The sequence below is a fragment of the Octodon degus genome, unplaced genomic scaffold (genome assembly GCF_000260255.1).
Source record: "Octodon degus isolate 3935 unplaced genomic scaffold, OctDeg1.0 scaffold00101, whole genome shotgun sequence".
In the NCBI taxonomy this organism is placed as follows: Eukaryota; Metazoa; Chordata; class Mammalia; order Rodentia; family Octodontidae; genus Octodon; species Octodon degus.
The window spans coordinates 2,991,227-3,016,629 of NW_004524677.1; the positions used below are offsets into that span (position 1 = coordinate 2,991,227).

The window sequence follows — 25,403 nt, forward strand, 5'->3', positions numbered from 1 at the left end:
TCTGCATATAAAATATAATAAATGTACTTGACACCATAATTTCATAGGCTCCTATACTAACCATTAAAAAAATTAACTTCTTTCTCTGGGGTAACAGTGACATGCAGCGTCAGAGCACTTCACAGCGCCTTGCAATAATGAAGTTGTGCTGCTCACGGCCAAGTGCTGTACCTGCTGCTACTGGCAAGGAGTGGCTATACACTGACCATGTTCCAGGGCTGTTTTTAGTGTCGCTTCAGGATGTGTCGATCCTAGAGGGTTGCGCACAAACCGTCGCCGGCGCCGCAAGTCATCCTCCCAGTAGTCGAGGCGCCAGAACTCACGAGGACGACTACAATGAAACAGAGAAGCCACATATGTTAGCAATTATCAAACAGCGTGGTAGCGTTGGATCTCTGCATAAAGCTCTCCTTGTTTGCTCTGCCTTTCCCCCCTGCTCTCCTTCCTCTTAATTCTCCCTCCATATCACACTCCCTTTTCTGCAATCTTTAACTTAGGTATGTCCTTGAAAATAACAATATCACCTTCTAGTCTAAGGAACTCCTTTTCCTTTTCTTGGAAGGTGAAATGAGCACTAAATACATCATTTTGAAATGAATTGCTGACAGTGTGATCAGTTTCCCCACACTCTGGTGGCATGTGCTCTGATTTCAGCCTCATTTCAGCCTCAGCAGGGCACCTTTCTCTGAGGCTGCATTTATAAACCAGAATAGGGAAAAGGCTATTATAAATATGGTATAGCATTACCTATATTAATCAAAGTCTGTCCCCCTTCATTTTTCTTTCTAATTTGTGCCTTTTTGCACAAGGTCAGTAAATCATACTATGAATTCTTGGTCCAGAAAGTGTTAACTTTAATGAATATCTCAGTTACATGGTTATGTATGTGATAATAAAATATTACTCTGTTTAGATGTGCAGGAATTTAATTAAAATAATCTCTTAAAATATTCATTACATTTAGCCCCTGAGGCTTAGAACAACACAAGAAAATGCATTTCTTTTCCATTTACTGTTTTTAAATAAACCATTCCTGTAGAGTGAAACAGCAATCTATTTTCAAGCAAATCAGATTAGATTTCTGTTTTATGTAGCCTGTTTTTACATTTAATTAAAAACTACATGCTATATGATGTGCAATAATTACTATACAGAAAGCATACTTTTGAAAATGTGTATTTCAAAAATTAAAGTTCTATGATATTTTCTCAAGTTATATAGCGATCTTTTATACGACAACATAAATGTTAACTTTCTCTCCTGTTAACTAATCATAATCTAGTATATTGGAAATATTTTATAAGGAAAATACCAATATGAAGTTTTACAGGTACAGTACAAAAAATCTCTGAAGATATTTATTCACTGTAGATAGAATTAAAACATGTAATTTTCCATAAATAAATAAATATTTATTCAAAATAAAACTACAGAAGTGACTAAGGCAAAATAAAATATTACTTGTATTTCATAAGCTGGTAAAATTGTACCTGTCAGCTTTGACAAATCAGTAAGCATGACCAATTGACCATCCCAAGATACCTAAGTAAACATTCGCTTGATTTTGATGTTTTAAAAATGCTACCTTTAAAATTTCAAAAAGTTTATAAATAAGTATTTTACTCAATTAAATACTTTCTCAGATTTTACAAGCACAGCAAGCAAACAGAACATTATTAAAAAAAAGTGTAAAACAACAGGAATTCCACAGTCCTTTCTCATTGCTGAAGAGGCCATGAGCCCATCAAACACTTCCTTTGCTAGTTTAGGTCATGCATGATGAGGAGAGGAGGACATTATGTAATCAAAATGACATATAAAATGTGTAAGAATTACAGTCCTAAAAGAAAAAATAAAAAGCTTTTATCTTCTATTGTCCATTATTTTGCCATGTTATTTTTAACTAGAAAACAATATTAGGATATCATTTGCAAACTTATAAGAAATATGTAAAATATGCACACAAGCCAAAGACAACAGTTGTTTGAGTTTGAACTCAGTTTATGAAATAAAAATTCTCCCTGGGTAGATGGGGAAAGGCAGTACACAGATGGCTATGTGCACAGCTTTGATAGTCATGGAGCTGGGATAGGCACTTCATCATCCTGCCCACCTACATTTATCTGTTAAAATTATTATCAAATATCAGCCAGGATGCAGTCGTGAATCACAGGCTGCTCCTCGTCTTCAGGGGAATGATACAAAGAGGGTCTATTCATCAGTGCGGCAATCGGCACAAGTAATTAGTTCCCTAGACTGAGATCTCCTACAAAGCCTATTTCAGTCAGCACCACAAACATATGATGATGTAAAGCTAATGAAAGCTGCTAAAATTTGTTAACCTTTTGTGCCATCAATCCTTCTAATACTCTATGCTTCAGTATTATGCAAAGGTGATAAATTATTAATTTGTCATTCATCCATCCTTGTGCATTGAGTCAAATTAAATGATGTCATTTTTCTTCATAACAATTAAAATTATAAGAGATGTTAAGCTGCTATGATAAAATTATTACTAAATTAGGCAACAATAGATTCTACATAATACAAGACAGTGAAGTCACATCCAGTGGCTACTAAGGCACTTGTGCAGTAATTTTTATCATATAGCAAAAAAATCACAAAATCATTTACAAATTATCAAGTAACTCAAATATATTATCTATAAGAATAATCACCAAAATTAAGACATGTAATTATGTTTATTTTATAGTGTTTGACAGTAACAAAAAATGGTCCAAATGGTGATATATATATGGCTCAAACAAACACATCAATGTATTCAAAACTGAGAGTTTGATAACATAGCAAGAGACACTTAAATGTTCCACTTCTGGGAACTATACTGTCTGTGTATTTTCAGATAGAAATATTTTACAGAATTTTTAAATCATACTCAGGCACAGTTAAAATAAAATAACAAATATTATTCCTCAGGATGATAGTATGTATAATCTCTTGAAGATATACTACTTACAGACTGTTTTCCAAACAGTCAGGTTACAGCAATTAAAGAATGTACAGACAAAGCTAACATTTTTACTGTCACAGGACTATAAAGGATCGTATCACCTAAAGATACCAAGAATTTTAATACTTCCTTTTTGAGTCTCCATATAAAGCACTGCTCTGAGTGATAAAGAATGCAAAGCCCTTGAAAAACTTCTAGTCAAAAAATTAGTTATTAGTCTCTTACAAAAAAGCAGGATTATTATCCAATGCCTGATTGTGAGAGTAATACATTTCTATAAGGAAAAGCCCCGCACACTTTTTGGAAGCGATTTATTACTAGCATACTTTAAGTCATTTACCTATTAAGATATCAGTCTCTCTTCCCTCTAATTCTACTACTTCTAACAACATACATACACTTTTAGAAAACAGTTTTACCACCAAAATATGAGGCACACTTTGTCATTTTTGGACATTATAAAGGAGAATGCTTAGGTTTTTTACCATCTTGCTGTACATTTTATTCACTCACAGATTTAACTTACTTCCCATGTCTCTGTCTACCCTAAAAGACTCTTCGAGGAAAAGAGAGCACCACACTGACAAACGGCACACTGAACCTCTCTTCACAAGGCTAAGAGGGACTTATCCATTTGTGTAGCAATTGCCATGAGATGGCCAGAAAAGTTAAAAAGACTACAAATATTCAGAAGCAGATTGCCGATCAAACACAAGCCTAGATGAAAAAAATCACTTATCCTCAGAATTTAGAAATATAGGACTCAAGCATTATACACCCAGAATTTGGACTGGGCGGAATCAAGACATGGTCTTACTATGTAGTTCAGGCTGGCCTTGAACCTGTGGCAATCCTGCTGCCTCAGCCTCTTCAATGCTTGGATTATAGAAATATGCCACCATGCCAGGCTACTCCTATATTTTTTATATATTCGTATCTACCCAAAACACTATTAATACCTCATGACACCACAGTCACAAACTTCACGTAACTCCAGATCCACTAAGATACCCAAAGGATTCAAGTTAAGGTGGCCTAGGTTTTATAAGATCTAAAAATCTACATTTTTCTTGAGAAGACCAAACACTTTCTCTATACAGATGATATACTTGCTCCTCCTTCTTAGGACACAATATTCAAGTACTAAAAATCTGACACAAGGGGTACATGTATATATAAGTAATTGTCAGGTATGGTAGAACATACCTGCACCAAGAAGGGTGAGGCAGGAGGACTGCTACAAGTTCAAGATCGGTCTGGGCACCAGCCTTAAGCACATGGTGAGACTGTGTGTCAAAAACAAAAACTGAACCAACAAAAATGAATACATTTATGGTAGCATTGAACTTAAATGTTCTAACTTTTCTTTCTAGGTTTTTTTGTTTATTTTTTGCTTTTAAATTGTCTGGTCTACCTCCAGCCTGATAGCTCAGCGGACTGAAGCGCCTGCTTAGGCAGAGTGCAGCACCTTGCTATGCTGGCCCTGCCCAGGTCATGCTGAGACTGCGACTGAGACTCAGTATGGTGGTGCACGCCTGTAATCCCAGAGTTTGGGAGACTGAAAACTGGAGGATCACTACAAGGCTGATCTACATAGTGAGACCCTGTAGACCCTGTATCCCCTGTACTTTTATTTTTTAAATTCATAAAAAATAAAAATAAAAAAAATTGTCCTAATTTCAAATTCAAATGCTAGAATTATAGTAAGATTCAATGGACTTTTCTAAAGACATCTAATTATTTTACCTTTCTACTTTTTAGAATAACTTTATATTTTTGTAATGGTAGAAACACAGCTATAAACATCACCACAAGGCAGGCATGGTGGCACATGCCTATAATCTCACTTTCTGGGAGGCTAAGGCAAAAGGATCACAAGTTCAAGGCCAGTCTCAAACACAGCCAGACTGTGACTCAAAAATCAAAAAATAAAAATAAAAATAAAATCCAAAATTTAAAAGAAACCATTAGCCATAATACACATAGCTGAATTTAAGACAATGCCATTTTAAATATATAGAATAAATATTCTGTATTCTACAAGAACAGAACTGAATCGATGTTGAAACGTTGGAAGTACCAGCAAAAGGTAGTCTGTTTATTGTCTTCCCAGGCCCAAAGTGTTCAATGATTTGAATGAGCAAACCAGGAAGAATGATCCAAACAAGAATCAGAACAGTCTGATGTATTAAAGCAGAATCATTGTCTAAGGTAAGATTCACATTCTTTCTCCAGCAGTTTTATGGTATAACTATAAATAATCTGATTATTAACTTTCACGTTAAAATTATAAAAAATTTTGTTTTCTTGTAAAACAGTCTGGCGTCTGGCATGCTGATTAGACAATTAGCAGAGTACTGATGAAGATTCTACAAAAATACTAAAATATTTTCTAATAACAATATTTACTTTGTACCAGTTGCTGGGAATAGAAGAATTATTAAGATGTTATCCTTGATCTCATGGAGAAGACAGTGTGAAAATTATTAATAATTCAAAAAAAATATGGTGGTAGAACAGAGCTGTTTGGCATGGCTTTTAAAGTACCCAATTCCAGGGTCACTGGTCACAGCCAACCTGTGTAAATGATGAGCCCTTAAGTTCGGTGGTGGTCACAGGGCACTGCTACATGCACAGCCCCAGGGTCCTGAGAAAACCTCCTTGTTCTTCCTCCACACAATGCCCAGCCTCCTTTGTCTTTTTCCTACAGTTAAATCCAAACTCTGATGCTGTAGAGAGGATAGAATAAAGCCCTTCAGGAGCAGCTTGCCTGCTAAAGGCAAAAGTGGTCAGATCAAGAAAAGATATGATTGTCCAAAAAAAGGTCAAAATTCTATAAACAGATTAAAGTAACAACGTACAAAAAAGGAAACATTAACATTTATTGAAATAAAGCCATTAAGTTCACATTATATTATTAAGGCAGATTATTTTCTGGGTATTGTTTTATTAAAGCAGAATATTTTCCAGAACAATTTTAATTAATAAAACTAGTAATAGGTTAGTAAATATCGCAGTTATTTTATAACCACAGTGAATTGATGCCTGTTATCAAATGAGTCAGATACATGTATCTGCTATCTCACTGATTTTATGTTCATTTTATTGTAACTTGGATCTTTATCAATAAAAAAATGCTAGTTTTAAAAAGAAAAACTGTCACAATGCAATCATATTAGAAAAATTTCCCATTTTCCATCTTACCCACTTTCCTGTGACAATCCCTGATAAATTTTGATGACCTTAACAGAAGTCAGTAATAAATTTTCTTAGCTAAAGCAGAGTTCTAAATCCTGGGAAATTTTACCACATCATATTTTTTCTTAAATTTTTATAATACTAGCTTTTTAAACTGCATCTGAGAAACATCTACTTTCTTATTTTTAGATTAAAAATTCATGGTGGACATTAGCTACAACTTAAATAAATGGTGACCCCTTAAAAGCAGTAAACATTTTCAGTGCACTGTCAGCTGGAAGATAAAAGTGCTTAAGTTCTAGAAAGGTTTCACTTTCTGTATAAATCTTAGTGAAATAATGTTCAGGTACTATAGGGTATCATACAATGTGGGCAAATGCTTTATATCACAAACTGAAATCTGTGCTGCCTCCATGCAGATAGATATCAGACATAGTAACTAAATTCTCTACTTAGCAAGTCCCAGTCATAAGTCAAGTACAAGTTATCTATGCACTGTGCTGTCTTAATGAAAAGGACAAAGAAAAGCTAAAACTGAAGCAAAAGCCTTAAACTGTGAGCACCACAGTAAAAGGAGACATTTTCTAAAGCAGCACTCTTCCTTTCCTGAGGAAACTCAACGTGATCTGAGACACTACAGTAGCATCTGCTGTATTTATGTAGATATATTTTATGCAAGGAATTTCTGCATGCAACTGCTCAGTATGTGCTTCTATTTACTTTATGAAGCAATCTAATACAGCTCTTCAATTTACTACACTTAGGATATTTTATAAAATAACTCTGCAACCAAGTAAATTACTCAACTATGAACCCAATTTCCCTGCTGACTATTTCTGTTTCCCAAATAGCCTTTTTATCAAAGCATAAGTAAATTAAGTTTTTTTTTAAAAAAAAATGGAAATCTAGTGTCAATTTACTAACAGTTATAACACTAAGAAAAGACAACTAGAAATTAAATTAATGATGTTTTAAATGAAAATTCTTAAATATAAAATATATTAAAACATAGTTTTGCTTTATGCTACTCTATGATAGACTGTTCTTCTGTAATATATTATCACCAAGCTTCAACAACTTTACTATGATAGAACACTTTTATCATTTTAAAATGAAGAAATTAAATATTACCCATTGGAATAAATAATGGGACACCATCAACTTTAGAAGCAATGAGCTTTTCACTACAATGGCCTTTCCTCTACATCTTACTGGACACTAGTATAACTATGACCACAATACTAATTAATCCTGCCTGGAAGCATTGAGGATTTCATTAAAGTATCAATGAGGATTTATTTTGTAAGTTGTGTCTATCTAATTCACTGACCAAGCATAGTAACTGTTACAAAGCAGGCACTTAATAAAGAATTGATTAAAGAATGAATAGATAATAAGTAGAATTTTAAATGATAAACAGGAGTCTGCTGGCTAAAATGGAAAAGGCATTACAAACTGAAGAAACAGCACAGGTGAAGGCATGGAGACATAAAAGGGCCCTTTACCTAAAGCAGTGCAGTTAAGAAAACTACAGCTTGCACATGGCAGCCTCAAGATGAAATAAGCTAAGGCTGGAAAACACAGACCCAGATTCAGTTTTCCAAAAGGCTTGTACAGTTAACGAAAATAGTTACCTTCACATCTTATAGTCCACACAGACAATACCATGTTTCCCCAACAGGTAATTAATATAGTATGATTGATCAGCCTTCTGTGTTACATGGCAGCAACATATAAAGCCTAGCTTAAGGCAGTGTGATCGGTACTTAGGGGTTGATATATTTCAGATATATCATCGACTGAACAAGGAAGACTTCATGAGACCTTCTATATGGCTCGTGAGAAAAGGGATACACAAAACTGTTACAAAAAGGAATTATGAATAAATATGCTACTTAAGCAAAAAACATATAGGGTAAGTAGGTGTGGTTGGGAAAATAACCATTTCTGGCTGTCTAATAATACCTGGATAGACACTTCTTCCTAATATGTAAGTAATAAAACTCTGGGACTTGAAAAAGAGTCCTGCAGTATATATACACAAACTTGGAGATTGATCAGCATTAGGACATCAGTGAATTCAAATATTTATCCATTAAAAAAAAAAAGGACTTTACTGTGAATCAAGCATTGTGCTAATATCATAAAAAAGTACATTTGTAGGTCAAGACAAAGGGAGGATAAAATGTGAGAAATGCTAATCTTTTAAAAATTACAGAAAAGATAAAGTAAAAGACAAAACTAAGGGGCCGGAGAGATGGCTCAGTGGAATAAGTGCTTCCTTGGCAAGCACAAAGGTCTGAGTTCAATCCCTGGTTCTGCAAAAAAAAAAAAAAAAAAAAAAAAAAAAGACAAAACCAGAAGAAAGGACAGTAACTTCTCCACAACAGCTAAGATAATAGAAGACCTAGAACAGAAGGATTCCAACAAAGACAAAAGAACAGAATTTCCAAAGCACTGAGTGCACACCAATACGAACTTAATCCTGCTTAAATATGTCTAGAAAATGGAAGAATGAAGGAAATTTTGCTAATATATTTGTTTTTAAAAGTTTTATGTGATATAACTCATGTACAATAAAGTCCACTGGTTTAAAGCATACAATAACTTTTTACACATAAAGTTGTATAATTATAACTTGCTGCTTGCTGACTTCTGCCTGCCTTGCTTTGCTATGGACCTTTTCTCCTCTGTACTGCCCCCTCCCTCCCATACCACCCTGCTGTGAAGCCAGCTGATTATGGACTGAAACTTCTAGAAACTGTGAGCTACAATAAAGCTTTCCTCTTTTAATTTTGGGCATTGGGTATTTTGTCTGAGCAATTAGAAAAATAACTTAGGCACACACATAACATTTTATTCATCCATTCCTCAGTTTATGAATATTAAGGTTATTTCCATTCATATATGTATTCACTGTATTGCCCAGGCTGGCCCCAAACTTGTAATCCTCCTGCTTCTGGCCTCCCAAGTAGCTGGGAATAGAGGTGTATAGTACCATGTCAATTTCATTTGCATATCTATCTTTTGAGAAATGTCTGTTTAGGTCTGTTGCCCATTTTGTAGGTCCATTGCCCCCCCCCCTTTTTTGTTTTTAATGTATTTGGTTGTTACAGGGTCTCACTACACAATTCGGACTTGTGGTGATCCTCCTACTTTCATCCTCTCCAGCGCTGGGATTACAGGCATGCACCACCACGCCCAGACTCCACGGCCAACTCAGCGCACCTGGGGATGGGGCCGGCACTGCATGTGGTGCTGGGTATTGAACTGTGATCCCTACATTTGCCTAAGCAGGCACTTTAGTCTGCCTAAGCAGACACTATAGTCTGCTGAGCTATCTCGCTGGTCCACTGACCATTTTTTTAGCCAGGGCTTTTTTTTTTTTAACTATTGTGGCTCTGGAATTCCTTTTATATTATGGGTATTAGCTACTTATTACATGTGTAATCTACACATATATTGTAACTGTCACTTCACTGTAGCTTAAACTTCACTATAACTTTCATTTGCTGAACAGAAAGATTTAAATTTGATGTAATCCCATTTATCTATTTTTGTTCTTTTTTTATAATTTTAGCATCTTATCCAAAAGATACTTTCACATTACAAAATCTAAAGTTTCCTCTATGTTTTCTTCTAGTAGCTTCATAGTTTCAGTTTTACAGTTATGTTTACAATCCTTCTGAAGCTGAGTTTTATAACTGATGAGAGATAGAGGTCTAATTTCATGTTTCTCTATATGGATTGCACTGATTCACTTTTAGGCTCTCTATTCTGTTCCACTATCCTGAGTGTCTGCTTTTATGCCAGTATCTTGATGTTTAGATTACTAGTTTTATAGTGTATTTTGAAGTTAGTTAGTGTAATGACACTTTCTTTGGTCTTTCTGCTCAATATAGCTATGGCCATTAGAGGGTTTTTTTTTTTTTGTTTTGTTTTGTTTTTGTGGTTCCACACTAATTCTATGGTCTTTTTTCTAGCTCTATGAAGAATGTCATAATATTCTGACAGCAAGTCCAGTGAGCTTATAAATCATTGCAGCACTGTAGATATTTTAATAACCAACCCATGAATACAAGATATACTTCCATTTTGTTGTTGTGTCTTCTTCAATTTCTATCATCAATATTTTATAATTTTCACTGTAGGTTTTATTAGATATTGATTCACTAAGAAATCAAATTGATTCTGCTTTGCAACTTACTCATTTTAATAACTAAAACAACTAGCATGTGAAATAAGGAAAATTTGATTTTCCCATAGACTAAATGCTATATCAGTTTAATCAATATACCTAGTTTCTGTAGTTATGAGTTTTCATCTATGCTAAAACAGGCTTAAAATCAAATAATGATGGCTCATACTATTCTGTTAAGACTTTCTTCAGTCAATGGGACCACTGCACAGACGGAGGCAGGGAGGAGAGTGTGTAAATGATCATCCAGGTGGACATCATGCATATAGAGAATGATTAGAAGTAAGGAAGAAAGGGTCTCACTCTTCTGAGAAATATATATTGTGCTTCTCAAAAAGGGATGGGAATTAAAATGCATCAATAGGGCCACCAGGCACCAGGATTCCATCCCCAGCACCACAGCTGCACCAGCCCTGCCCCCACAGCCGTGCCACCCTGCCCCTAGGCATGCTGAGCTGGCTACCTAGACCAGGCATGGTGGCACATGCCTATACTCCCTGCACTGGAGAGGATGAAAACAGAAGGATCCCCATGAGTCTGAGCTGCACAGTGAGACCCTGAACCAAACACACTGAATGAATGAATGAATGAATGAATGAATGAATACATAAATAAATAAATTGCATTGATGGCCCATGGTATACTGAATTTTTAAAACCATGTGATCTGGTTTAATGCTCAAACCAATTATATGAATTAGTGCAGTGCTATAAATCTTATTTTATAGTTCAAGAATTGAAGTTCCAAAGTCAAGTAATTTTCTACTAAAAAGCAGAAATCCTATCTAAGATTTTCTATTACCAAAACTGTTTTAGGATACTGTTCCTGGGATGTTCATATTAGACCAATATACTCATGACAGTTTATTATATTGGCATAAGTTTAAACTTCTCTTTTGTAAAATTAAATATTTTAATAGGATCAAAAAATCATTATAAATTATATGAAAGTACTATGTCATGCAGGACAGAATATTTACCTAAGTAATCGGACACTATAACATACACTGAATATTTCTAATAACAATATCGCTTACCCCAAATATAGAACTAGATGCTTTAAAAACAAATAAAAAAGCAATACCTTTATTTCTCTCAAAATTAAGCCCAATCCTGTATTTTGTTGTTCATAAAATAGTTTACGAAAAGAAGCAAAAGAAATATCACCCATATATTTTTAATTTTAGTAAGTAATTTAAAGGCTAACATAGAGCAACAACTAGCATTTCACAATACTTCTTTCATTTAATCCAAAACTTTCAGGAAAATACTGAGAACAAATAACTGATTTTAACTAGTATAAAAGGAAAAACATATATATATATATATATATATCTCCAACTTATATTAAAGCATTAGTAAAAAGTATATGCTCCTTATTCACAAGGGAAAACAGAATTATTATGTTTCACTTCCCAGTTTTTAAGACAGTTGGAAGCCAGTTTTCTGAATAGTTGCTGTCATCTCCTAGAAACTTTCTAGTACTTCCAATTTTCAGGCAATTATTCACTTTCTAAAGTGATTTATCTTCCCCTCTCTTTGCTACATTTCATTTTTGCTGGTTCACATATTACCCATCCTACTTTTTTATTTATTTAAAAATATTTTCTAGGTATCCATTGCTATCTGGACAACACTGATTAAGGTGCTACAAAATACTCATACAAGGGCACTAGGGTCTCTAATCTCGAGGCATTTACAACCTAATAAATTGGATAGAATAAACAAACATTTATAGGCATAAAGAAAACTAAAAAACCTAAATTTATGGAAATTCAAAGAAAGGAATGCTTACCTCTGTTTAAAAGGGACTAAGAAAGGCTTTAGGGTGAAGAAACTTTAGAAAAAGATCCTTAACAAAGGAACAGATTTAAATTGATATACAAAGACGGTGGCATAATACGCTTTTCAGACAACTTAAGTAAATGTGTGGAAGCCAAAAATTTTTTTTCAGTCTAGTATGAAATGGGATATGAAAGATGGGCTCAGAACACACTTTAGCAGACCAAGAACTACAAACGAATAAGCCTGCATTTTACTTCTTGACTCAGTCACTTAATAGGCAAACACTATTTGAGTACCAGTGCTGCAAAAGGTCCTCTGCCAAAACTGGAGATTCACCATTATTTGGTATTAAAAAAGTCATACTGAAAGAACTCGTATTCTACAGACAGAAACAGCTATGTAAAGAGACAATTATAATATACACAAAAAGATTCTTAGAAATATAGAGGGCAGGCATTATATAAAGTAACAGAAGGGCTTATTAACCACAAGTTGACTAAAAGTACTGATAGATGTTAACTAGGACAAGAAGAAAAAGGAACAGGATTCTTTCTCAGGTAATGGCTTTAACAAAGCCAAATAAGACAGACTGGGTATAGGCTAAGTTTTAGTGTTTCCAGAACTTTTGGAGCGTGTAAGACAAGTGACCAGAGAAGAGTCTACAGGAGAGGAAGGTGCCAGATCATGAGGAATCGCCTGAGGAGTCCAGATCCTGGTTAAAAACACATGTGATACTTTCTCAGGCCTCACCAAATGTTCTACCTGGCTGAGCTCACGGGGGAAAGCAGCCGCTCTTGCTCTTTGCACATGTACCTTCCCATTCCTGTTGACTTTATTACTCCTGCAGCTCTCTTTATTTGGGGCTGCAGTACTTTTCAGGCACCTCTGCCAAGTCCCTTTACTGGAGAAGGACAAAAAATCCTTCATGTTTCTCTTGATCACAGACTCTGGTGCAGTCGATTCCCAAATGGTTCCACCCTCTAGACCCCTTCTCACCACCAGGTCCACAACAATGCCTGAGCCTCTCCTTTCAGGGCCCCTTCCTTGACAGTGAGAAGCCCTTCACATCTCTACTGGTATACCTACATTGCAGGCAAGCCATTCTGTGGGAAGAAATGTTACCGGAAGCCAGTCACTTCCTCCAACACAATAAATGTTTAAAGGCTTACTCTCACTCATGGTTTGCTTTTCAATAAGCTATTCTTCTCCAGGACAGCTGAATTTTTTCCCAGCTCACCTTAGCTCCTTATATCATACTAAGGAGCCTGGGTTTTGTCCTGTAACAGTGGGAAAATGGGGACGTTTTACACAGGTATTATGCATACAACACAGTAATTCTGAGGAAAAAATACGAAAACTAAATTAAAGGGAACTACACGTGAAGATATAAGTAAAAAGGTTTAATCTTAAAATTACCTATTTTTTATTTGTTTTATTAATATGTAATGGAAATCTGCCTAAAATTCTCTATGATAGAAGGTGGGCAATAAATAGAAATAAGAGTAGGAAATAAAGGATATAAAACAATTTGTTCACAATAAAATGGGTTCCAAAGTATGCCAGTAAAAATTAAGTAAATGTTGCATGGAGCAAAATAGGCCAAGAACAAAAGCACAGTGATCAACATTCTCAAGCAGAAAGTAAACATGTGAAAAGAACACAGGAAGTGTCCAGCAGAGACTACATTACTTCAGCCCAGACATGACATCCATGTCTTTTATTTGCATTCCACGGTCTGACCAAGTCACATGACAGTACCCTACTGGGTAGTCATTTCCCAGCAACAACTCTACACTCTGGAAAGCAACGTAGAACTATGGTGCTCAACTAGCTATCTGGGCCACATATGGCAATAAGCACCATTAAGAAAAACAAAAGAGAAAATACAAGGGAGGGAGTGGGGGTCATGTTGGTACATTAAGAGGATTACATCAGAAAGCAATCTTTTAATGACATGAAGAAGGTAAAGGCCTTACCTATGCAAATATCTTAGGAGATTAATAGGCAGGGCTAAAAGCAATGCAAAAACTCTCAGGCATACATATGTGGAGAGACCATTGAACAAAACAAAACAAAAAACAGGTCATTCTTGATAAAGAGTTACAGAATAAAGAAAGCACAAACTAAGAAGGCCATGTCATGTTAAGACTTCATATGTTAAGGTGAAAATTTCATTTTTATTCTCTGTGAGATGAGATGCAAGATTTTAAGTAGGGAAGTGACACAATCTAACACATGATTTAAGGTGATCACTCTAATTGCTGGAAAGCTGTACCTTTTAGGTACAGTGGGTGATGCTAGAGATGGCTAAGTTCAGTTTGGGCACTTCCGCAATAACCTGAAAAAGTGCCCATGTCTAGGAGAAGTAGAGGCAGTCAAAGTAGTGAAAAGTCAATGAATTATTGATACATTTTGAAGCGTGAGTCAAAAAAACATTATAGTTCACACATAGGAGATGAGAAGAAAGTATGATATTATAAGGATTTTCTCTGAGAAACTGGACAAGTATAATTAATATTATACGAGACAGAAAATATGATACTACATTTTGATTTTTTAAATTTAAAATTCAGTTGTATACCTATATGTGGAGCTCACTAGTACACCACATGTTTAACATGTGCAAAGCACTGGGTTCAATCCATGGCACCAAAAGAAGAGAAAGAAAAAAAAAAAAAAAAAAGAACAAGAGGATCCAAAGCTTAAGACAGCACATGTGTTACTTGAGGTTCCTATTAGAAATCTGTAGCAGAGAGACCTAACTATTCACCAAATTGCTTTCCTCCTTCATCCTTGCCACATAGCTAACCACATTTTCCCAGTCTCCTTTGCAACTGTAGCTCTATGACTAGGCTCTTCCATTGACATGTGAACAGAAGTGACTAGAGTCACTGCCTTCTAAGTCTGACCCATAATTTTTTTATCTATATACAACTGCCCAATGCTTCCCCTTCCATTGTTTTGAGGCAGACCAATATGGCAAACTTAGAAGCGATGAAGTAAAGAGAGTAAAGTTAGGAGATAGAAAAAAAATCACTAAGTGGAAACATGCTTTATATTTTATATTAAAAAGAAATGGAGTTCTATTATGCCAGTTACTTACTGAGGTTTTACAATTATTTTCACTGAAGCAGCCTGTCCTGCCCAAACTAATGTAGACATCCAAGTGGAAATATGGAATACATGCTGAATATGTGTATGGAGTTCACAGGAAAGAATCTGACAGCATGCAAAATTTAGAAGTCATGGGTGTTGAGTGTTTATATAATACAGGTGTGGACTGGCGGAGAGCTACTAGGAAGTGAGCACAGCCAGACCAGAAAAAAGGAAAGCTGAGACATGGGTCGCCCCAGTAACAAAGAAACTGAAAAGATGAAGAGAAACCAGCCAGAAATTTTGAAGCAAGATCAATGGTAGGAGGAAAAGCAGAAGAGTATGGCATCCCAACAACCAAATACAAGAAGGCAGGAATCAGCTACATCAATCAAACCAGTAAATCAAGACAAATACCAAAACTTAAATGGCAAACTTAGGAGCCATGAAGTAATGATAGTAAAGTTACAAATTGATGTCACTGGTGACAGTGGGGAAAGTGTCAGTAGATTAGTGGGACAAGAAGCTGAGAAAAGTGAGTTCAAAAGAGTTAAAGTGGAGAAACTCAGCAAGTACACAAGAAGGCAAAAATCACAAAACGCTGTGGACTTCTAAGTATACATTCATATTCAGTTTATTAATTTGTAAAGGCAAAGAGTTCTGTGCATTTTTTAACAAGTTTATCAATAAGACTTCATATTTCATATACTGACATTACTGTATCAATCTTCAACTTTGAATGGGAGGGAAAGAAATGAAAAACTGTTTCCACAAAATTCAATGGCAATGAAATGGCTCTAACAAATACCATTAACATATTAATTTCAATAATTAAAATATAAATTCTTAAAGTTATTGCAAATCAAATATATATGTAATAAAAATAATCTTATTACAATATTAATTTTTATTAGAAATAAAGGCTATAAGTGAAGGAAATGGAGTTTTGGACATTTTAAGATAAATAACAAACAGCACTACCAATTCATACAACCTAAGGCCTGTGTCAGAGCTTTCATACACATCACTGGGGAACAGAGAAGTCATACAGTTTACATACCTATCTTAGTTGCTTTTCTCATTGCTGAGACAAAAATACTCAACACTCAAAGCTAAAAGGAGAAAAGGTGTATTTGCCTCATAGTTTGTTTCAAGGCAGGGTGGCTTCACAGAGGGGAAGTAATTCATGGCAGGCAGAAGATACCAAAGAAATGAGAAACCTTAACAGCACCTTTCTGCCCTCTTTTTCTTGCCCCGACTACTTAGGGCAGGTAAGATCAACATGGCTGATCCTGCTTTCTGTGACCCTAGCACTGCGCCTTGAATAACTCCAATATCACACACTCTAGATCTAGCTGCTTCTCTTAAAAAAAAATCCACCTATGACTGTATGAGGCTTGGCGGGACATTTACACACAACCCATAACAACACACATTTTGTTCCAAAATTTCATTATAGTCAACATAAGTGTTCTTTAACCAAAAACTAATGCATCATTGGAAGACTCTGATAGTTCCTATTCTTGCCTCTATAATCATATATAGTACTTATGATCTCACAAGTTAATTTTTCATTATTTCCTTCAATCATTTAGTTACATGTGTTAGACTAAGTAGAGAGCATGAGGGAAAAAAATCAAGACCCTGTTCTATCACACACATTCCTATCAGAACAACTGCCAACCAGTTCCACAAGTCAAAGGTATGGTTATCAAATAAGGGTCATGCAGGCATATAAACAAAATGTAGAAATATTCCAAACAGTTTGGAGATCCCTTAATCCATTTTACTAGGAAACAGGACAATTAAATCATTAGATGTGTGGCTCTTTCAAATCCTTTTAAAATATGCCTGTCTTTTTAAAGAAAATTAATTGAAAATCATAAACCTCCATGTTTAAAAATAATTTATATAAAAGAAAACAGTCGCATCTTTTCCACAGCAAACCAACCTCCTTAAGCAGCAATAAGCTATACTGGCTAAGCTCCCCTCTTTGGCTTACTCGCTTTACTGGAAAGGTAGTGAGTCATCTTCCTGGTCAGACCATTTTTTCTGTTTACTGAAGTGTTAAAAATACTGTTTATTTCAAATGCTTACCAAATCCACATCAAACACATATCACAAGGCATCAGTTTATATCAAAAGATAAATGAATATCTACTTAAAATCCACTATAGTCAATGATCACATCAGATTAACACAAAAAATAATCACTATATTTTCATATCCTAGAAAAATAAACAGTGCCATTCTTAAAATAATGTATTATATTGCAAAAGAAATAATTACATTACATTGTATTACATTATTTCTGAGTTTTATAATGTCATTACTAACTTAGATTGAAAAAAAGAAATCAAAGAGAGGTACATGATGTTTAAATGCCTTTTGGTTTCATTTTACACTTTTCATATCAGGATAAAGTCTTAAAAGTAATTCAAAAGGAAAATGAAAGTATTTTACTCAGAAGATAGAGTCCATATGTTCTTCAGTCTGGAAACCTATTGGGAAAAAAAGCCTGAGTTTTTAAAAACTGAATTTTGACAATTGGAAGCGGATGTGGCTTTTTTTTTTAATGAGGATTTTAATCATTCTCAGAGGAATTAAACTGCCCTTAATCAAATATTGTAAAACTTAACACCTGCTTAACTCCAAATTACTTAGAAAACATTTAGCAAGTATTTACAATCTTACAATAAGAGTTTGTTAATAAAAGCTTATTCTTAAATGTAAGATATTTTTATTTTTCTTTATAAATTTTATTTATTTATTTATGCGTGTGTGTGTGTGTGTGTGTGTGTGTGTGGCCAGCTCAGCCCACCGGGGGCGGGGCTGGCTGGCACGTGGTGCTGGGGGATTGAACCGCGGTCCTTGTGCTTTGCTAAGCTTGTTCTAAGTAGGTGCTTTAGACCACTGAGCCATCTCACCAGGCCCTGTACAATATTTTTATAAGTTTAGTAAAAGAAAGCATATGTATACCATTGGTTCTGTTTGTTCTCATATTATTTTCTATTACTATACACACATAATTAATACTACTGTTTCTATGGGTACATTTATAAAAGTGGGCCGCAACTACTATACAATACATCTATAATACTATTAGGCTCTAAGCTGGAGGGAAGAGCCCATTATTTTTTTCACTATATACGAATTCTAGCCTACTAGCTGAATGCCTAGGCTCTTGGATGTCATTAATAAAGCCCACCGAGAGGATAAGTATGTATGTATTTTACTCTGATCACTCTTTCTTACATCTAAAATCAAGTTGACAAACTCAAGATTAAAATTATTTTGCTCCTACAATCAAGGAAGAAAGTGAACTTTTTAAAGGATGTCAATTTTACCTTATATAGCCTGCTCTGGATCACTTGTGCTCTTCAATGCACACAATCTTTACTGACTGTAATTTAACTTTTAAAAATGAGTTCTATACATATTATGTGAAAATTAACTTAAGATATAATGGCACATTATTTAAATTCCTACACTAAAAACATGTATTTAGGTTTTTAAAAAGCTGTATGACTTAAAGACAGTAAATGATAGAATATATATTTTTAAATATCAAAGGTTTGCTTTGTTTTTTCTTCAGAGGAATTTATGTTATTCTGTTGTTAGATAAAAAACGTTAAACAGAAACCTCTTATGTTGGCTATTTTCCCTCTAGCATTATCCTTACTATGGGGAGAAATACAATGGAATAAAGTATAAAGAAGGCAAAGACTTTTTAAAAATAAATGATCGAAAAAAACATAGCATAAAGATGAAAATTAATGCATCAGTGGTCCTCAACATCTGCTTTGAAAGACACTATTTTACGGTAATTCACAGGCTTCGTTTATACCCGATCCCCCCTATCATTTGATTTTTTTTTTTTTTTTTTTTTTGCAGAACCAGGAATTGAACTCAGGCCCTTGCGCTTGCCAGGGAAGCATTTATTCTACTGAGCCATCTCCCTGGCCCCTTGAATTATTTCTGAAACTCTCCAAGTTCTATTATTTTTTAAAAATGTGTGCTTTGTTGCTACCTTTTTCTTTTTCTTTATTGAACTTTTCTATGTTCTATGCATGTATTCATGCACACTTTAAAAAATGTTTAATGATGGGACTCTGTAATAGTAAAGGCAAGGTAGTATGTGAGAATACAGCACCAGATGTGGAGAAATACAGAGATTCTAGTTCAGGATTTGTAATACATGAACTACTGGATCCTGAGAAAACATACCTATATTGGCCTCAGTATCATTTACAAGATAAATGTGCTAAAGTAAATAATCTGTAAACCCCTATCACCTTGAAAGTGCTATTGTTTTAAGAATATATTCTACTCATTATATTAGATATACCTGTCTGTATGTATGTTAAAACATCTATTACTTAGAGTTCCTCAAAGAATATTGCTGAAGTAAAAGTATGGAATTCTTTTGCTTCCTTTGTTTCTTCTGGAAGTGAAGGGACAGAAAGCAATAAAGTACACCACTCATGTACACTCTTTTGAGGAGTGTAAAGGACAGATATAGTTATACTCTAACACACACAGACTCCTCTAGATGGACACCAAGAACACTCCTGTTGATTCTTTCTTTTTCCTTGCCACCCCAGGACTGAAGACATACTATGGATGAAGGAGTAAGGGCAAGCTACATTTTCATAAGCATAGGAGGAAGGAAATAATGATATGCTTCACTTTCTACATCCTGTTGAAAGCCATAGTCTAGAAATACCGAATTCAGAAGGGTGTTAATAAATTTAAGAAACTCAATACACACTTTTACAATGTGATGGTCACTGTTTTGCTTAATTAAGCTAAAGAGAGGAGCTTAAGACAATACTAAGTACATGAAAGTAAATATACAGCTGGGCATGATGGCAGATGCCTATAATCCCAGCACTCAGGAGGCTGAGAAAAGAGAATAGTTGTGAATTCAAGACAAGCCTGGGCTATAAAGTCAGCTCAAAGCCATCCTGAACAGCATAGGAGACCTGTCTCAAAAAGATAAAAATAAATAAATAAAATAAAAAAGAAAGAGAAAAAGAAAGCAAGTATACAATGTATATAATCAAAATTTCTTGAGGCTAGAGAGATAGCTCAGTGATCTAAGTGCCTTCCTGGCAATCACAAGTACCCGGGTTCAATGCTGTGCTGGCCCCACCTATAATCCCAACACTGGGAATACTGAGACAGGAGGATCACTATGAGTCTGAGCTGTGTAGGGAGACCTTGTACTTACTTACTAAATAAATAAATAAATAAATAAATGTAACACAAAACACACACACATTATAATCAAAGAAATCTGATCAGATCAAACTTACGTATGAGTACTTATGAGAAGTACTCTCATAGTGGAAATCATAATGCCCTACCACTGGGTGCTCACCATGGTCTAGGACAAGTGCTGGACTGCTTTCACTTCAGCCCTCCCCTTACTTCTGCTGAGCAGCAGGCAACACTGTCCACTGACAGTTAAAGACAGATGGGCTCCTGGCCTATACTGCAGGCAAATCTCTAGCCAGAGACTGATACGCACAAGGAACTTGTGCAGGTAGAACATTACTGGCAAATCCTGCCTGGAAGCATACCCTAATCCACACAAGCATTTTAACAGCACATTTTCTGCTTTGTTTTAAAATTCACACACACAATCTGACACAATTTGACTTAGTTATGTTACTTCTAAGTATGTATATATGCTATAGAATTGTTCACATATACTGTGATGGGATTGTAGACTCTAAGGAAATATTAGAAGTTAGCTAATGTCTACCAGTATAAAGATCTCAAACACTATTACACATTGGATACATATATCAAACTGTCACACTATGCCCCATCATACATACAATGAAAATAATACAAATAATGAAAGGCTTAAATGAACTATAATATTTTCACACTACAAAGTATTACCTATCTGAAAAAAGAAAGAGGCATATGAAGGCAGCGTTAAATATAAAGCAAATAACGTACATCATGTCTGCCTATTTATTTACTTTATTGCTGGGTTTCACAGTGCAGCTCAGACTCATACTGATCCTCCTGTCTCAGCCTCCCCAGCACTGGGATTATAGGTGTGCACCACCACACGCAGTTTTGGTGGCAAAAAGTGGGGCCAGCCCAGCACATGGTACCAGGATTCGAACGTGGGTCCTTGCGCTAGCCAGGCAAGTCCTTAGACCACTGAGCTATCTCCCCAGGTCCCTTCCTTTACATTTTTGAAGTGTGTTTATAAATGCAAAGGAGGAACCCCAAAGACCGTGTATTAAACTCTTTGTCTTCTCACAACTGGGAGACTTTCTGGTCACTGCTAAGTAGCAAAGGCAGGATCAAAGACTTGGTTCTCCACAACCGAAATGTACTCTAGCTTTCTAATTGGAATCTTTTGTTTTTGTTGCTTTGCTTTGCTCTATTTTGTTTTGTTTTGTTTTACCTTGTTTGTTTGTCTTTATTCAGATAGGATCTTGCTATGCCTCTTAGTTTTGCCTTGAACTATGTATCCCAGGCTGGCCTCCAACTTGCAGCAATTCTCCCATCTCTGTTTCCTAAGTGCTGGGATATAGGTGTGCACTGGTACCCACAGCTCCAATTTGAATTTTGACCTAAGACTAATGTTCTCTACATAGATGAGAAAATTTTATAAAATTAAGACAATTTCAAAGCTTAGACACAATCTTCATAGCACTGTATTAACTCCTTGAACTACCAGAAGGCCCATAAACTGAGAAGGTAGAAATTATATGGATAGATGACACTATTGTTTTCACTTTCTGAACAAACTAAGTAAAATGTATTAAAAATTTATATCTTTTAAAAATTCCACAATATTATATTACAAATCTTTGTTGTATTTTTTATGATGATAATCTGTCATTAATTTTTTTTAAATGAATTTAGGACAGGTGTACAGGGTCTCACTACATAGATCAGACTTGTAGTGATTTTCCTTTCTTCAGCCTCCCAAGTGCTGGAATTGCACAAGTGCCACCACGCCCAGTCTCAACTGCCATCTCAGCACACCCCAGGGGTGGGGCCAGCAGAGCATGCTGGGGATCGAACCCTGGCAGCTGCGCTCTGCCTAAGCAGGCACTTTAGTCTGCTGAGCTATCTGGCCAGCCCTATGTCATTAATATTAACACAATGGTAATTAATCTTTAAAATATTTCTATAGAGTATTATTCACAATTTGAGTTTTTTTCAAATATGTCTTCAAAGCCAAATTAACTATTTGAAATACTATAATCAAAGAATAATAAATTTCTAAAATAAGTACAAAGTATATTCAGCCCTCATATATATTTATATAATAACATATAAGGTTTATCTCTTAGTATAAGAAATTTTTAAAAGACTACAATTTTTCTTGATGCAAAAATCCCATTTACCAATTCTTTCCTTCTATATATAATGATGCTAACATTCTTTTTGTATTTGAAAATCAAGGCTATTTAACAGATCAAAATAAAAGTTGTCTGGGATTTCTCTTTTTGCCTTAATATTTGGGAAGAAAGAGAATTCCAAAACTAAGACATTCAGTTAAAAATATGTTTCTCTTTCTACTTTAACCCTCTTTCAAGTCAACCTTTCAAGGTCCAATATCAGCAATAAAGATTTTATAACACTATACTAAATTTTTATTATTTCATTGGGAAAAATAATGATAAAAAAGATTAAGATCTATTTCCCTTTTCACCGTTTCAAGCTTTTCTTTTTCTGCTTTCATCAATTCTGGTCTGCCACAAATCAAAAGTATTCTTTTAATCCCAGCAGTAGACAAAATAATGCATTTTTACACTGAAATATGCTCAAGGAAAAAAATTAACATTTTTTATCATTTCCCAACAGAGAGAGTTAATACTTTAAGGCCACATTAATAGAATCTTTCTGCCACTGTAGAAAGTTGGATAGCACTCCTATTTCAATGTCTGAATTTTTCTCCTTTTTTTGACAAAGACAAATGATTGCCATCAATCAAGATCCAATCGGGTATACAGAGAGTCAGGCAAATGCATCAGTCTTGACTGGTTTTTCTGTTATTTGAGTGGGCTTTGCTCCACGCTACTTTATAAAATGATCAAAACTCTAGCCATAAGATAGATCACTCACACCCACTGTAAAATTAACTTTCATGAATAATGAGAGTTTTAAACCTCAATAATGTATATGTTATAGCAAGGGTATTACTGAGTTCATTTCTTGCTACAGATTATGTAAATGATGCTATATGACCTTTATCATTATAACAGGACATGCAAAACACATACTATTTCATACATCATTTTAAAGCAACTCAGTTTGTAAAGGGAAAATAGTCATTTATTATGTTCACAGTCAGATGTTAAAATTTTGAATATAAGACAACTTTCTATAATCAATTTGAGATCTTTTACCCTGTTACTTCTAGTTAGGATATAACAGGGAAAAATAACCTACTGGTTCAAAAATAAGTATTCAATTTCTCTATCTTTTGTTGAGCTACTGATAAAGAACATTTTGTAAACCTGAATGACATTGGTTAATTAGTACTACATGTTTTGTGGGCAGTAAGTATTAATGCATATTCTTAAATCATTCCACTCAAATCTTAGGAAATAAAAAGACAAAATTCTGCCAATGTAATGTAAGTAATTGGAGGAAAATATTTTAGTACTATTTCTTAATAATTAAACTCTGTTAATTTTAAAACAGAGAATGTAAGCATGAACTTAAGTGACATACTATTATAAAACAGCTCTGTTGGGCCAGCCAGATAGTTCACCATAATAAAGTGCCTGCTTAGACAGACACAGGGACCTCCGATCAATCCCTGGAGTGCTGTGCTGGTCCCATTCCATCTGCAGCACACTGAGATGGTGATTGAGACTGGGCGTGGTGGCGCACACCTGTGATCCCAGCACTTGGGAGGCTGAAAACAGGAGGATCACTATGTGTCTCATCTGTATAGTGAGACCCTGTAGACCCTGTACTAAATACATAAAAAAATAATTTTTTTTTTAAAAAAAAGCTGTGTTAAAAAGATAAGCAGATTAAAGCACCTACTTGGGAAGAAGCAGGGGCCAGTGGTTCGATTCCCAGCCTGCCCTGCCGGCCTGCCCCTGGGGAACACTGAGACAGTCATTGAGACTGGGCGTGGTGGCGCACGCCTGTGATCCCAACACTTGGGAGGCTGTAAACAGGTGGATCTCTACAGTTCCATGTATGTAGTAAGACCCCATAGACCCAGTACTAAATAAAAAAAAAAAGATAAAGAAATACACATTTGAAAACCACACCCTGTATGTTACATTTTCATTCTCTTATGATGACAAAACCATCTATGTAGACAATCCAGCTAGATGCTCTCCTCTCTTTAATCTTCATGAACATGGTTCCAGGTTTCAAGTCCTGAAAGATTTTTGAAACTAAATAATTTTCAGTTCATGCCTACTAGCACACGTGTACCACAATCTCATGCATAGGGTGCTGCCAACAATGGCACCTTCCTATGATTTCCTTGTTGGCTATAGTTTTCTTCTTCAAATTTATAATAAAGAAGTTTCCACAATGATCTTTTTTCTGATTGGTGACAGCAACAGCCTATCCCAAACACTCCTAAAACAGCATTCTCCCAAGGTTGTGTTCACACAGAGGATACAGAAAATAATTCATTTGGATGAAAGATAAAAGTACTGTATCTAGAGACTGGGTGTGGTGGTGCACTCTGTAATCCCAGCTCTGCAGACCTCTCCCTAAAATACACACACACACACACACACACACACACACACACAGACTGTATCTATTTATTCTTACTTACAGAGGGAAAAATGCAAAAATTTGGCTTTACTACTCTTTCATTCTGGAACCCTTACTCAGTCTATCAGTACTCAAAGTTGTAGGTGGCATGTTATTTTAGCCGATGATACATAGATACATACTCTGGATTATTTATACTTAGCTGCCTAGGTTTATAGATTACATTATCTTGGGCAATGTGGTTCACATCTATAGTCCAAGCTACTCAGGAGACTAAAGTAGGAGGATTAAAAGTTACAGAATAGCCTGGGTAGCTTGGCAAAAACTTACTTCAAAATTTAAACTAGGGGCTGGAGAGATGGCTCAGTGGTCTAAAGCACCTACTTAGAACAAGCTTGGCAGAGCATCAGGGACCGCGGTTCAA

The 25,403-nt window shown here is 35.2% G+C and overlaps 1 protein-coding gene across 4 annotated transcripts in view; it reads right to left on the reverse strand.

Moving 5' to 3' along the window:
* Lrba (LPS responsive beige-like anchor protein) overlaps window positions 1–25,403 on the reverse strand; it is a 752,085-nt gene that overhangs the window by 274,165 nt on the left and 452,517 nt on the right. For all 4 annotated transcript variants that reach the window (XM_004638688.2, XM_023723655.1, XM_023723657.1 and 1 more), the window contains one exon: window positions 207–331. In XM_004638688.2, the coding sequence (XP_004638745.1) occupies window positions 207–331 (125 nt within the window). The remainder of the gene's footprint in view (window positions 1–206; window positions 332–25,403) is intronic.